At 42.0% G+C, this 14,563-nt stretch overlaps 2 protein-coding genes across 5 annotated transcripts in view; both read right to left on the bottom strand.

Moving 5' to 3' along the window:
* Positions 1–6,152, bottom strand: part of LOC122829716 (adhesion G protein-coupled receptor L1-like) — a 58,632-nt gene extending 52,480 nt beyond the window's left edge. For 3 of the 4 annotated variants that reach the window (XM_044114483.1, XM_044114484.1, XM_044114482.1), the window contains exon 1: positions 5,158–6,152. The gene's annotated coding sequence lies outside the window, so the exon portion shown is untranslated. The remainder of the gene's footprint in view (positions 1–5,157) is intronic. The other variant, XM_044114481.1, reaches the window with a different exon arrangement.
* Positions 6,153–9,522: 3,370 nt separating this feature from the next.
* Positions 9,523–14,395, bottom strand: LOC122829718 (nucleoredoxin-like protein 1). The gene is made up of 4 exons (XM_044114485.1): positions 13,162–14,395; positions 11,882–12,129; positions 10,132–10,221; positions 9,523–10,059 (listed from the first exon to the last, which is right to left on the bottom strand). Exons 2-4 carry the CDS (start codon positions 12,115–12,117, stop codon positions 9,684–9,686), a joined length of 702 nt encoding a protein of 233 aa, XP_043970420.1. The 5' UTR covers positions 12,118–12,129; positions 13,162–14,395; the 3' UTR covers positions 9,523–9,683.
* Between the last annotated feature and the right edge of the window lie 168 nt (positions 14,396–14,563).

Below are 14,563 nucleotides of genomic sequence, written 5' to 3' on the forward strand. Positions count from 1 at the left end.
GGTGGTACCAACAACCTTTTCAGCATGTCAGTGTTCTTCTTAGGCTTTCTAATGGACCACCATTGGATCCAGGTGCGTTAAACCAGGGAGAGCCTTAAAAAGTTTCAACCAGAAAACTCTTTCACCTTCCTGCAGACATCAATCGTACGTGTAAGACAGAAATAGTTTGTAATGGTTCTGAATGAGACCATGTTTCAAATTCCGTCACTGAAAGCCTCGAGTCTCTTAAAACTGCTCGGAGGTTTATTAAACATTGATGAGGCTTCTCACATATTTATCAAGATCCCAATCCTGCCCTCAGCACATGCTCTTCGAGTTAAAAGCACTTCCTGCCTTTTACGCCCTATAAGCACTTTCCCTGTGCCAGACAATCTGCAGGATTTTAAGTGTATTTCCTCATCTGTCATTTTGTTGCTTTTATCTGAGCATTCCAGTGTTAGACTTAATAGCTTGAATCTGTCACTGTCTCGTCTCAGATCATTATCATCGCAGATAAAAGAACACGTAGCTTTAAAGAGGAATGCTAAAAGGTTACAAGTCTGCCTTGAAACACCCACATTCATTATCTTATAGAAGTACTTATTTCTCACCCGGCCTTGCAAAGTTTGAAAGTTAAAGTGTATTTGAAGGCTCATTAAAATTGTGTTGGGCACATTTTCTTCTCTTTCCTTCGCAGGCTTGATCAGTCACAGCAACTGGGTGGTGGAAATCATCGGGGGGAAAGTGTTGCGTGGCAAGCAGGTAGAGAAGCACAGAAAACCGATGCTAATACATTGTGAGTCATCAGATGGTGGAATAATTGCGGCGCTGACTATCTGAGCAAGAAGATCCCGATCAGGAGCCTTTCTGCATGGAGTCTGCATGAATCTACCAGTTCTTTCCAGATACTCTAGTTTCCTCCCACAGCCCAACGTCATGCCTATGCAAGTTGCTGGTATGTCTGAGTGTGTGCGTGCCCGGTTGTGTGTCCATGCGTCGCCCTGTGATGGACTGTACTGCACATTTCACTGGCAAAATCCGGCTCACAGCATCGCATCGCAGTGAGAATTAATTGCTTTTACTGAGTTTCAACCTGTGTTTGATGCCAAACCCACCTTCAGTATTTGTTTATAGAAAAATGCAATTCTTGTCTAATCCAACCAAAGCACAGCTCCAGATTATAGTCCCGGTTGAGTTCCTTACATTTGTGATGGTCAGACCAATGAATAATCTTTCCTTGGTATGTTTTTGAACACTGGTCTTCTGGACTGGACAAATCATCACCAGAACCCGATCCAGACTCAGGGAGTCATGAGTTACTAATTATGGGTCCCTACACAATTACTTACAACAACCTTTAAGCGATTTATTTTTTTTATTGTGAAAGAAAGAAAATTCTAAATGTGGGATTTCAATTAATGTTGCATCTTTAGTGTTAATTTATGCTACTGGGGCGGCACCAGTAGGAGGAGCACTGTAAACCGCCTTCACACATACAGGGAAAATCATTTTCCCAACAGCAAAAATAGAAGTTTACTAAAACGAATACAATTGAAACAAACTGATTACCTTCATAGACAGCAAAGTAATTCAGTGGATTATCATGCTCTTCATTTTCCACCAACATATAATCGCCGAATTACTATAAAATCGTGTATTAAAGGAGTTCATTTCAATCCTTTTTTTTTTTTTTTTTGCGGTTAGCTTTATCAGGGAGCTTTGTTTCCTAATCCAAACACGCCGTCACACCTGCGACTAAACAAACCGATAATTAAACCGAGAGTCTTGAATTTGTGATTTATAACTCCAGAGATGCTTTGAAGTGAAAAACAGAAAGGATTTGGTTTCACATTTAAGCACTTCTCAGATGTTAGACATGCAAAATGAGGTGCTTCATGGCTATTAAATGAACACTGTTTAGTCAGCCAGATGTGCTTTTTTTTCCCCGCCCTCTTGTTTTTCTTATTTATTTTTACCTATTCCTATCAATTATTTTACTCTTCTTTCTGTGAAGCACTTGGTGCAACTGCAGTAATAAAGCAATTTCAGACAGCCCACTCTAAATGAGAGGCAGAAACAATTTGAGGTCAATCAAGAACAACCAAATTAAGTCTCAGCTCTTCATATTTTAATATAATGTAGCCATGCTCACTTTTTGGGTAACAGAAGCTCCTTTATTAAAATGTGAAACTTGCTTGTTTCCAAACAGAAGTAAAAGGTCTCCCCTTGGTCAGTCCCACCGACCGCCACAAAACAAAGGGAGGGACTAATTAAGATAAATAAGCAGCTTATATTTCTCCCTTCGAGGAGAAATGCAGCTAATAAAAACATAACTTCCCAACAAAATTGTAGTACGGCTTTACAGCGCTTTACTTAGCAGGAGACAAATTCAGATCCAAGTCAAATGTTGATATGTTTACAGAACCTCTCTACAAGCCATTTCTTTGTTTTCTCTTCTGCATAACGCCTGTGTTAAAGCACACACTGTCGTGTCTTTGTCATTTCTGTCATGCTGATGTAAGCACAAACCACACATTTAGGGCCCTGACAAGAAAAAAAATTTTTTTTAAAGTGCACAGAAAGGATTTGGTAGTTTCTGTTTTTCTGGGCTGTCTCTTTTGCGAACTGATGATCTGCTCAAGCATGTCAAAGCAGACTTCTGGACTGAAAAGTGGATTACTGCGCTGAAGTGCAACAAAATGTGACACGTGGAAACCGTCCCGGTCGCAGCCTTTTCGGCTGAGGGTCTGCAGAACGCAGCCCAGCAGTAAGACTGGGTTAAATAAAACCCGTGGCATTAAGAAAATGTAGACGTTAAGGGAGTAGTTTTCAGGAAAGTTCATTTACTTACACATTAAGCTTGTCCGTTTTAATTGGAAGAACGAAAGAATGCAGATCAAATTACATATTTTACTGTGATAGAAGATTGTGTTAGCTGGATTAAGAGTTTTAGGAGATAATCAGCTAAATAAAAGTCTTCAGAAATCACCCCATCTGTAAGTAGGGTCCAGTTAAGCGTAATATTATCTCAGTATTAATCCAGCTGCTCTGTGAAGGTTTTGGAGATTTATTCCAATAATGAACAAACAGCGTCCTGAGCACCCAGGAATAAATGAACGTGTCCGGGATGAAGCCATGGAGGAGTTCAAAGCAGGTTTAAGTCCCATTTCTGTTGCTTTCCCCCTCATTCTAAAGCAGCCCAGAGGTCCATTGTAACTCTGGAGGAGCTGCAAGGAGCCACGGCTCAGGTGGGAAAGGCAAGGTCAAAATGAAACCATGCGGCCGCTCTATGTCTGGTAGAAAACTAGCAAGCATAAGACACTCCCACACACTTGACCTCCCAGCAGATTCACCCCGAACAGGCAGCCAGAGGAACCATTCAGACCAAAGCTCAGTCACGGGTTAGCATGGCCCAGTCAAAGTCCAAACCTAAATGGCAATGCTTGACAATGGATTTATTTTTTTTTTCACACAAAATGCTCTCAGTGGATTTTCAGAGAAAAAACTGTCCACAATTTTTTAGCTTGTTGATGTGCAAAGCTGGTAGAGATAAACCCCCGAAAAGAGTCGCAGCTGCAATGTTGGCGAAAGGTGGTTCTACTTGGAAACCGTGAATACAAATGAACACCACACATTCCAGATTTTTTGGTCTGTCGCAACAATCAGACCTTCAGTCGACTCTATGCGATACCTTCAGACATCACTGGGTTAACAGCACCCAGCCTTTCTGCTGTTTTGATATACACAACATATTTTCCACCAATCCAGCATGAACTATAAAATCATCAGCTGCGTCCGTGTGTCTCTGTTCCTGCTGAAAGCCCTGCCGATGTCCAGTCTCGTACCACAAGATTGATATTGCGCTGATCCATCCGCCCACAGCTCTGCACAGCGTTCGCAGGCCTGAATGCGTAAAAAGCTCCCAGCGCAACAGGGAGACTGACTCATTGTGTCTGACCGATTCAAAGGGACGTGATGGGAACCTGTTTGAGACGGTTGAGGCAGAAAGCCACTAAATGGTACATTTCATCTTCTGTGTGTGTGTGTGTGTGTGTGTGTGTGTGTGTGTGTGTGCTTTAAGACAAATCGCTCTCTTCTCTTGTAGATGATGTAAATGTAGAAAAAAGCCTCATTATCTTTGCTTCCTCTCTCCATATGCATCCCAACGAGACAGCGTTTAAGATCCATGTTTGTGGAGAATTCGTATCAGCAGTCGTGTTCGGCAAACTCCTGGTTTTTGCCACATCATTGCAGAAACATAAAGCACCCAGAGGAAGGAATCAGTCGGGTTTTTCCCCCCCTTGGTCTCTGGGTGAAATAAAACAGAATCCAACTTTTTCCTCTCCCCCTCATTAGTCAATAAATACATCAAAACTACTAACTCCCAGTATTTTCAGGTCTACCAACAGGATTCACTTTAAGAAACCTGTTTTAAAATGCCCCCCCCCCCCCCCCCCAAAAAAAAAAAAGAAAAAATAACAACAAAACATATAAAGGTTAGAGACTAATTCTACCTCTATGAAAGAACTGGCAGCACATTTCGTGTTTATAACAGAGTAAAATGTGTCAGGAAAAGTCGAACCTCTCCTAAAATTGAAACTCTGACAGCGTGACTCTTCCTCTTTCATTCATTCATCATCTTTCTTTCTTTCTCTCTTTCTCTCTTCCTCTCCAGGTTGGTCTCCTCCTCCTCCTACTGACCCAGTCTTCTCATTCCCGCTCTGAAATATTGATACTGCCCTCCTCGCCTTGTTTTTTTTTTTTTTTTTTTTTTTTTGCTCCTCGTTCGTCATGAATTAGCATTTAAAACCCCACGCAGGACATTTTGAATCGAGGCTCGCAGCAGCCTCGCTCTCTGATGGACAGACGTTTGCCAGTTTGTCGAGCGTGTCGCCCTCTGAGGCCAATCACATGCCTATGAATATTTCACACAGCAGCTCTCCTCTACTACTGACCCAGGTTTAATGGCAGCCAGAGGTAGGAGTTTCAAGCGTCAGACGCGTGTTTGTCACTGATCAAATGGCCACAGGCTGCAGCGGCGGAAAGCAGAAAAGCAGCAGCAGCACCTCTTCTCTCCTCTTGCCTTCCGGGGCGTTCATCATCATACATGTGCATGTTGTGCATGAGGATGGATGGGGAGCTAATGTGAGGGGCGGGGTGCCAGTATTCATATCTTACCGTCAATCCTCCTGGTTCCCCTCTTCTTCTTCTTCTTCTTCTTCTGCTTCTTCTTCCTCCTCCTCCGCGCTCACTGCGTCTCCCGCATCCCGTTCCTCCGCTCCCTCACCCGCTGTACTCTCCTGCTCGCCTCCCGCTCCGCTGCCTCCAGTGCATTAAAATAATAAAAATAAAAAATAAAAAATAAAAAAATAAAAAATGTGTTGGGCCCAATCCGCTTGGCTCTAAACAACAGTCATTAGCGCGATTTGTCAAACAACAACTGGGCGTCCTCCCTTCCTGTGATCAGTGTGGACCGCACACCCTCGATGTCTTCCCCGCCGCGCTGTGGTGCGTGTGTGTGTGTGCGCGCGCGCGTGTGGGTGTGTGTGTGCGTGCGTATGTGACTGTGCGTCACGTCGGTATCATAATTCCCACGGGTTTCATGTCCAGAGATAATGCGGGGCTATGTAGGCCTTACAGCTCCGGGATGGATGGATCGATGGATGGATGGATGGATGGATGGATGGATGGATGGACGGACGGACGGACGGACGGACGTCAGAAAGAACTGGGCAAAAACAGCTCCCCGATCAGCCGCCACGAACAATAATTAGGCGCAGATTATTGCACAAACTCGTGGTTGCTTTGCGTCCATCAGTCGATGTCGAGCCCCCCCCCACCTTCCCCCTCTCGTCCTCCTCTTCCTCTTCACCGAGCCAGGCTGCTGTCGCCTGTCATGTGTCCGACGTCGTTCATCGAGTACGTCTTTGTATTTGTAATGGAAAATAGCATCGACGCGACGGGAGCCTCTTCCCGCATCTTTGACCAATCGTGATGAAACGCGGCGACACACCAGGTCGGATGTGGAGATTTGTCACGTCTGTTTTCTTGCTTTAAAAAGAAAAACAAAAATGCTTTATAAAATCATCCTGGGAGTAAAAAAAAAAGAGAGAGAGAGAGCACAAAGAGAACAGCTGGAAAAGCAGGAGAGATAAGGTTTCCTCACTCCTGGCCTCGCCTTGCATCCGTCCTCTTCTCTCTCTCTCTCTCTTTCCATCCGCTGGTCCCGCTTGTTGCGCGTTCTGCGCCCGAGAGCGCGCAACGCGTCTCTGCTTTCTATGTGTGCTCGTGCGTGTGAGCGTGAACAGAGGCAGAGAAGAGCGGGAGGGTGTGTGTGTGTGTGTGTGTGTGTGTGTGTGTGTGTGTGTGTGTGTGTGTGTGTGTGTGTGTGTGTGTTTTGATGGTGGGTGGGTGGAATTCAGATATATTGTCAAGGTTTGTCTGAGTGAGCACCAATAAGCTGCTGTGTTGGCAAAAGCAAAGGAATATGCGCGTTCGCTTCAGCATCTGTATCCTCTTGACCAGCTCTGAGTGCATGTTGCAGCTCTGCCATGGCGGAATGGGAGCTATTGTGTTTGCTGCATGAACAGCCAGCCAACCAGCACTGGGTTTTTGCAATATTTCCATGGAAATCGCAAAATGACTTTGGATCGTGCGGCTCTCCTTCGAAACAAGACACATTTGCCAATCTGTCCGTCATCATATCACACCGATCAAGATGATCAGCTGTTAACGACACCTGATGATTCTCCGCTTCCAACATCAGATGCATTTTCAGCTGTTCCAATGCTCCTCCCTGGTTCTTCCTGTCTGTGCTTTCATAGCGTTTAATTTTAGTGTTTTCCCTTACCGGCGGAAGTGGGAGAAGAGTGTAAAAACACTTACAATATCTGTAACCATAGAGGTGCTATTACCATCATGTGTTTTGAATGCAACATGCTTACCGTGTTTTATAGGCCTGTTGTAAAATAATATTTTAGTAATCGAGTACTCTATCGATTATTTTTTGCGATTAATTGAGTAATCGGAAAACACCTCTGTCTCCATAAATAAAGCCGGCAGTGCCCGTCCAGCTGTCCGCCTTCAAATGGTGACAGCGCAGTTACGAGATGATAAAAACTGTCCTAAATAACATCAGTAAGTTTAAAAATGCTTATTGGTCCCTCCCAAAAAAGACACAAACCCAGAAACTTTGCCGTCATGCTGCTAGCACATAGCAACAACTCATAGGCGGAAGTGAGCGCGCTGCCCAACACAAATAATGGTCCGGCAGGAACACGGCGCGCTAAATAATAAAGCATAATTATACAATCTTTAAGGAAGATAAATTTTCCTCGAGGAATTTCAATAATTTATTTCTCAGATCATTCTGTAGGAATCATGCAGGAATCATTATAGCCCTACAGGCAGGAAAGCACAAGTGTATTCTGTAGTATTTTTCTAACCAAACATTACTCAAATGATTGAACTAAGTAGCTAATCAACTGGTAATTGTATTTTTTAAATATACCTTTTAATACAGTGGAGTGTTCATCTTTCTTTTACGCAGTTTTGAGTCGGTGTTATGGTGCGTTCCAGTTGTAGTCGGAAGTGGGAAATTCCATCTCCGACTCCCCACTAGTTATGACTGGTAAGGCTAACTTTGCGTTTCAATATGGCCGCCCCTCACATCAACAGTAGTAATTTAACAGAACAAGGGTGAGCACTGGGATTTGTAGTCCACGACTTTTTCTTATGGCATTTGGAGTTTATAAATACAAACCCCGGTGATTGTAGAGCCTTTTTGGCTGTGGATATATGTTGAACTTTTTTCACTTATGTCTCATAAAGAGGCCTGAGTTTGAACAAGAGACCTAAACATTTGAGCATGAAAAAAATGTGGAATTTTGAAATAAAAATCTAACAAAAATTGTGCTCAGAAGCACCGACAGCGTGTGATGAAGTAATGGGATGCTAGCATAAAGGAAGAAAACCAGGTTCCTTCATTTTCCTTTGAGGAAACCGCTCCTAACGGGAATCCAAGCTGATCGCACAAAAGCATCATCAACGCAGCATACAAGTGAGGAGAAATGTGCAGGGACTAAACACAGACCTCGGCATATTGAAAGGAAATCACTGATTAGGTTGTTGAGCTAGTTTCCCCATTTTCACTTGACTCCCTTTGAATGGCTCTGATTACTGCTTCTGCAGGCTGGCTATAAAGTACAGCCAGGCTTCACCAGCACTCAAAGACAAAACAGTCTCTAGAAATTATTTTAATCCTGCTGAATTATTCATTGGTTATCAAATTGTGCAAGGCGAGCTTTGATTGGGCGGTACGCAACACGGGGGGAAAACTACATCTTCACCGAGCGTTGGTGTTGTTGCAAACGGAGGAACGGCTTTCAGTTATTCCTCCCGGGTGTGATAAAAACAAGCCGCGAGGATGAGGACTCCTCGTGGCTCACGCCAAACCTTTGCTTGACTGCAAACTTCACACGTCAGACTGAGACGATTCCAAACAAACACGGCAAAGAGAAGAGGCAGCTTTCAGCGGCCTTTCAGGAAGAAGAGCTGCATCGCTCAGAGTCTCGACACGTCGTGGAGTGCCTTCCAAAACTATTCATACACCTTGAACTCCTTCAAATTTATAGGAACCAACAATTTGTCCTCTTAACTCGGTCTGACGAAGAGCGTTTGAGGCCAGTGATCAAATCTTGCAGAGTTTTTAGCTCTGGGCTTTGTCAGAAGTTACGAAACATGTGGGCGTCAACCAACGTTTTAAGGTGAGGAAGGTGCGTTCTAGGTAATTACTCCACGCGTAACATTTTTCACGTTTTCTCGTCAGACAGAGCAGCCACTTTCACACGTTTGCTCCATCCTTTCACTTCAGACAGATGATCATGACTTGGTAAGTTTGTGTTTTTTGTGGTGGATTGAACTATATGTGAGATGTCCAAAGCCTGGAATTTCAATTCATAACCCAGCTCTGCTTTAATCCTCTCTACAACTTCATTCTTTGGTGAGTCTGCTGTGTTTCTCAATCTTTATGACGATGTTTGTCTAATGTTCACTGACAAACTTGTGAAGCTTTCTCAGGACAGCTGCCGTCTCTAAAAATTTGTCTTACAGTAAAAATTGAATCTTGCCAAATTAAATTTGTTATTTATGTATTTATTTAATTAATTTGATTAGGACAGCACACATTAATCCACATTAGCACAATTCATGGCAGTGTGTATATGAAAGAATTAGAACATTTGCTAAATTTCATTGACAGGTTGCACACAGGTTGACTAGGTGACTTGTGAAGATGTCTGGAGTTTAATTTTGGGGTGTCAGATGAAAGGGGTGTAAGTAGACATGCATTCCACAATTTTCAGATGATTTTTAGTATATTAAAAATAATAATATCATCACTTCCATTCCTGTTCACAATTACTTGTTACCTTATTTGTTGCGTAAAATCCGAATATTTCTCTTTTTGCTCTAATGTGAAAACATGTAGAGGTTTTATGTGAGGTCAATGCATTTCCAAGGCATGATTTGATATTTATTATATGTTTCCCCTCACCTAATATATAATTTAAAAAAAAAAAACACATTTAACAAAATGCCATAAACAACATATTTATTATGAAATTTGCCATACAACAAAACTCTTACAAGGGTAGACTCTAATAAAGCAGCAACTTCGGGACAAATTCACAGCATCGTTCTCTCCGTCACCACATCGACCCTCCACCGTCCCTATCGTCTGCTCCGCCCGCTCCGGCTTCCTCGCCCTTGTCGCCTCCTCCGCCCCAGCCTCGCCGCTGCTTCCTTTTCTTCTTCTCCTTCTTCTTCTTCTTCTTCTCGTCCTCCACCTTGTACTTGAGTCGTCTGACGGGGTCGCTGAAGCTGCGCATGGACTTGTCCTCGAAGTCCTCCTTGATGAGGAAGTTTCTGTCGATGAGCTCGGCCGCCTCGTGCCAGTTGCGGTAGCAGTCCGGACCCAGGCGGGTTATCTCCTCCACCGCATTGGGGATGAGGATGGAGCAGTCGGGACGCAGGACCACCACGGTGGGAACCTCTCTCACCTCGAACATGGTCTCCAGCTCCCTGCAGGCGCGCATACGTTGACGCGTGATGACTTCATGAATTCACCTCGTGAATATATCCGTCACCACACACCTTCTGTAAGGATCCTCGTAGGCAAGGAACAGGGACTTCTTTGGGAGCTCTTTCAGGAAGTCTTCTAGCTGCTCCTCTGACTGATCCAGACTGACGGGGATTAAAAGGAGGGGGGGAAAAATAGAGTGTTAGAGATTTCCCCCAAATAGCTTTCCCCATAAATTGTATTCAAATGTACAGCTGTGTTTCATTAACTTTGAAAATCGATGACAAGATAAGTAATTTGACTCTTTTAATTCAGAATTTGACACTCATATGTTATATAGATTTGTTTTTACAGTGTTCCACGTTTTTCAGGATGTTAATTTAGGTAAATGTGGCCAAAATTTAGTGTCTGGGCAAAATTGGTGTTTTATATGAAATCAACAAAACAGTGATTTTTAATAGAGAAACACCAGGTCACTGCAATGTATGGATGCACTCAATACGTAGCACAAATTGCTGCATCAACGCAAAGTGGCACACAGACGATCAACTGGTTACCTCAATAGCGACCTTTGATACAACGTCGTGTGATCAACCTAATTAAGCAACGACCTTTTACAGCCGACACTTTGGAGGGTCTTGATTTAACTTTAACAGTAAAGTTATCATTCTTCTTCTTCTTCTCTATTTGACTCAGGACTCAGGTTTTTGTGTTTTGATTAGTTTTAAGCCAGGGCCATTAAAATGAATAATAACAAGCACTTTACATGTGTCTTTCTGTTTGCAATAATGTACAACTTTGTGCAGAAATTGTTGTAAATACATGCTCAATGCTTGGCAAAACTACTGGCATTATCATTTATGACGACACCAGAAACAAATACTACCGTAGTTTGAATAATTGAATAAAATGTGCAGAAGAAATCGTGTTCACTGGCTTAATTAAAAAAAAAACAACAACAACTTTTAAAGACAACACAGCACTTAAGGTCAGTTCTTAAGTTTGCAGAAGCTGTGTATAAGGACTTGGTTTATTTGAACGACAGTGCAGACACACTGAAACAGTAAGTGTTTAAAACTGAACAATAAGGAGTCATCTTGACTTAAATTAAATATGAAGCCTGCAGAATCTACATGCAGATGCATTAAAAACGATAAAAAAGCAAAAACAAAAAGGTAACACTTTATTTGAAGAGGTGTACAGAAGACTGACATAATCCTGTCATAGACATGACATAACACCTGTTATGAACATGAAGGAGTTTTCACCAATGGTTATTACTGTTGTCATGAAGTGCTATTTGGTAAATAATGACAGTTTTAATGCAAAGTTGACTCTTTTAAGGGACTTTTAGTGCAACTTTGCATTAAGTGTCATTATTTACTAAATGACAACAGTCATAAACATCTATGAAGGCAACTTTGTGTTCATGACAGGTGTCATGTTTATGACAGTGTCACGTCAGTCTTATACACAGCCCTTCAAATAAAGTGTTACCAAAACAAAAAAAAAGAAAAATTACAAAGTTTATCTAATCATGCAAAAGGTTTGTCTGAAGAGTACAAACATTTATGTAACTTTGTGTAATTGCCAGAATGGACACTCAGAATTACCAATAAACACAATCGGAACTGTAAGCCATGGGGCTTCCGTAGGCGCACACACGACGATTTAAGAAGCGTAAGATTTTTCAGGTGCAGAAACTCTGGGAAAGCAATCTCGCATTCGCGAGAGCGAAGCTGGAGGGAGGGAGGAAGGGAGGAAGGAAGGAAGGAAAGAAGGAAGGAAGGAAAGAGCGTCCCCCTGAACGCTCGAGTGGCGCACCTGACGTAGAGCAGCACCAGCTGAGCGGAGCGCTCCACGTAGAACTCGTCGGTCAGCTGTTTGAAGAAGTCGTGAAGCGTGGGAGCGAACCGCTGGCAGGTGTCGGATTCAGCAGAGGCAAAGAAGAGCATCAGGATTCGGTTCTGCAGACGCGTGACGATCTCGCGCTCCGTGTCCAGCTCGTCCTGGTCCTTGTTGTTCTTCACAAGAACCCGGTCAACAAACAGGTCCACCATGACGAGGCGTCACTGGGCGAGGAAGAGGAGGGGGGGAGAATTATCCTGCTGTTGGGTGGTGTCGTTAGCAGTAATGTAAACAATACGCTGCAGAATGCAGTAGATATATACATTGTCCTGGTTTGCATCTTGCTCAAACTGCATCCAAACAAGCAGACGAACTGACGATAAAAAAAAAAAAATGGGTCAATAAAGTACCTACTCTATAAACAAAAACCTTACCAAGTATGTTTGGTCTAGTTTCTAGCACAAATATCTTAGTACACTTGAAATAAGACTAAGTTAATTTACAAGTAACCTTTCAGCAAAATATAAAAGCTTGTTTTACGTAAATAATTTCTTAATATTGATGAATTTCTTAATATTGAGAAAGTGGAACAAGACAAGAATACTATATTATAAGTAATAATATATTTCTTTAACATTCATGAAAAGGTATTATTCATAAATGAAGTAATCTGCTAGTGGAACAAGACATTTGTCATAAAATATGATCATTTCACTTATAACTAATACTTTTAATTAAAAGAATTAAGTAATTTTTGACTTAAAACAAGTGCCAATATCTTGCTGAAAAGTTACTTGTCAATTAGTTTTGTCTTATTTCAAGCTTACAAATAAAGATATTTGCACTAAAAACTAGACCAAAAATACATGGTATGGTTTAGTTTTGTAAATATAAATTCAACTTTAGATAAATAAATAAATAAAAACCATTACACAAGATTAAAGTAGTTTGAAGTGGTACATAGGCTTGAGATGATATGCAAAATAAAAAAAAATACCATTACTATTTTATTCACTCTTTAAATTGGAGGATAATATTTTGGCAGCAAACCAAAAAGGAATGGTGATCTATAAAAAAAATTAATAATAAATAAATTCTTGATATAAACGTAACTCAAGAAAGATTCCTCACTGGGTGAAAACCACTTTGTTTTGAATGTCAGTTTCTATTTCCAGTCAGCCCTACTTACAGACATGTATTATTCACATATGTAATCTCACTTGCTGCTAAATCAGATAATCCTCACAGTTGCTCACCTGTATTATCTCCCCTCAAGGCAGCAGATCCGACACAGAACAACGTTCACATCTGGCCTTGTTTTCCTTCCAAACCTTCTCTTTCTGGACGCCTTCAGACACAAATCCCAGCCTATTAGTCAGAGTCGCTTTCTCCCTCTGACTTCACCTTGTACTTCTCGGTGCTGGTACCAGCTGCTGGCTCCGTCTTGGCTTGGAGTCCTGGAGGCTCCGCCCCCTTCCTCTGTCTGGTTGCAGGAGGGACATAAAGACAAGGTGACCAGAGGAGCTGGGGACATGAAGTGCTCACAGTCTTTCCAGAGACTGAGCTGTCGGAACACAGAGATATGATGGAAATGTTTTCAAAATGAGACCTTAACGAAGTGAGCAACAAGATGTTTATTGTTTAGGGATTCGTACAGGAGCGTGGAAACGGACAGTTTGATTCATCCAAATGATAGCAGCTCATAATGAACATGAACTGTAGCATGAACCGTTTTGATTTAATAATTTACTCTCAAAATGTTACATGAAGGCTGTTAAGGAATGTCTACAAAGGAAAAGCTCAGTGCTTAGCAAATAGTGTGTCATATTCAATAAATTAGAATATGGGCTCCACAGAAACACCTTTATCAGCTATAATAAATGTAAAAGGACAGTTTGAAATAACAGCCTGTAAGCTGGTATCATGTGATTTTCATTAAGCCCACAGTTCTGTATTAATGATTTTATTGAGATAATATCATTTTCATAAATGTGTTTTTGTTGGATCTCAGCGGAGTATCCAGAAATAAAAGCTAATACATGAGTCTGACAGTAATTAATCTTGAAACACTGCTTCCATTTAACGAACTGAGTTTCATATATAAAATGTTCAATATTGTTCTTCTTTATTGAATCTGACAGCAAAAATGAGTCCTAAAAGCTCTAAGTGAAATGTGTGGGTTCAATCACACAGAGATAAAACAAAATTATTCAGTTTTAATTTATAAACAGCACTTTAACACATGAAATATTAATATTTACTTTACTTATATCCAAGAATTACTTTTACAGCTTTCTATATGTAAAGCAAAATTAGCAACAGCAGTCTTGAAAACCAGTGGACACACTTTCCATGGTTATCTCCATATATTAACCAAAATAAATAAATTAATATTCCCACAAATATCCTTTGAACTTAGCCGAGCCAGCTACTGCAGCTACTGCAGCCGAGCCAGCTACTGCACAGCTACTGCAGCTACTGCAGCCGAGCCAGCTACTGCAGCTACTGCAGCCGAGGCAGCTACTGCAGCCGAGCCAGCTACTGCAGCTACTGCAGCCGAGCCAGCTACTGCAGCTACTGCAGCCGAGCCAGCTACTGCAGCTACTGCAGCCGAGCCAGCTACTGCAGCTACTGCAGCCGAGCCAGCTACTGCAGCTA

The sequence above is a fragment of the Gambusia affinis genome, linkage group LG04, assembly GCF_019740435.1.
Source record: "Gambusia affinis linkage group LG04, SWU_Gaff_1.0, whole genome shotgun sequence".
NCBI lineage: Eukaryota > Metazoa > Chordata > Actinopteri > Cyprinodontiformes > Poeciliidae > Gambusia > Gambusia affinis.

Excerpts from the sequence above, each read along its gene's own strand:
- LOC122829718 (XM_044114485.1), bottom strand. The coding sequence starts at position 12,117 with ATGGTGGACCTGTTTGTTGACCGGGTTCTTGTGAAGAACAACAAGGAC. Across the intron at positions 10,222-11,881 it reads CTGGTGCTGCTCTACGTCAG|TCTGGATCAGTCAGAGGAGC; the intron begins GTGCGCCACTCG and ends AATCCCCGTCAG. Across the intron at positions 10,060-10,131 it reads TACGAGGATCCTTACAGAAG|GGAGCTGGAGACCATGTTCG; the intron begins GTGTGTGGTGAC and ends GCGCGCCTGCAG.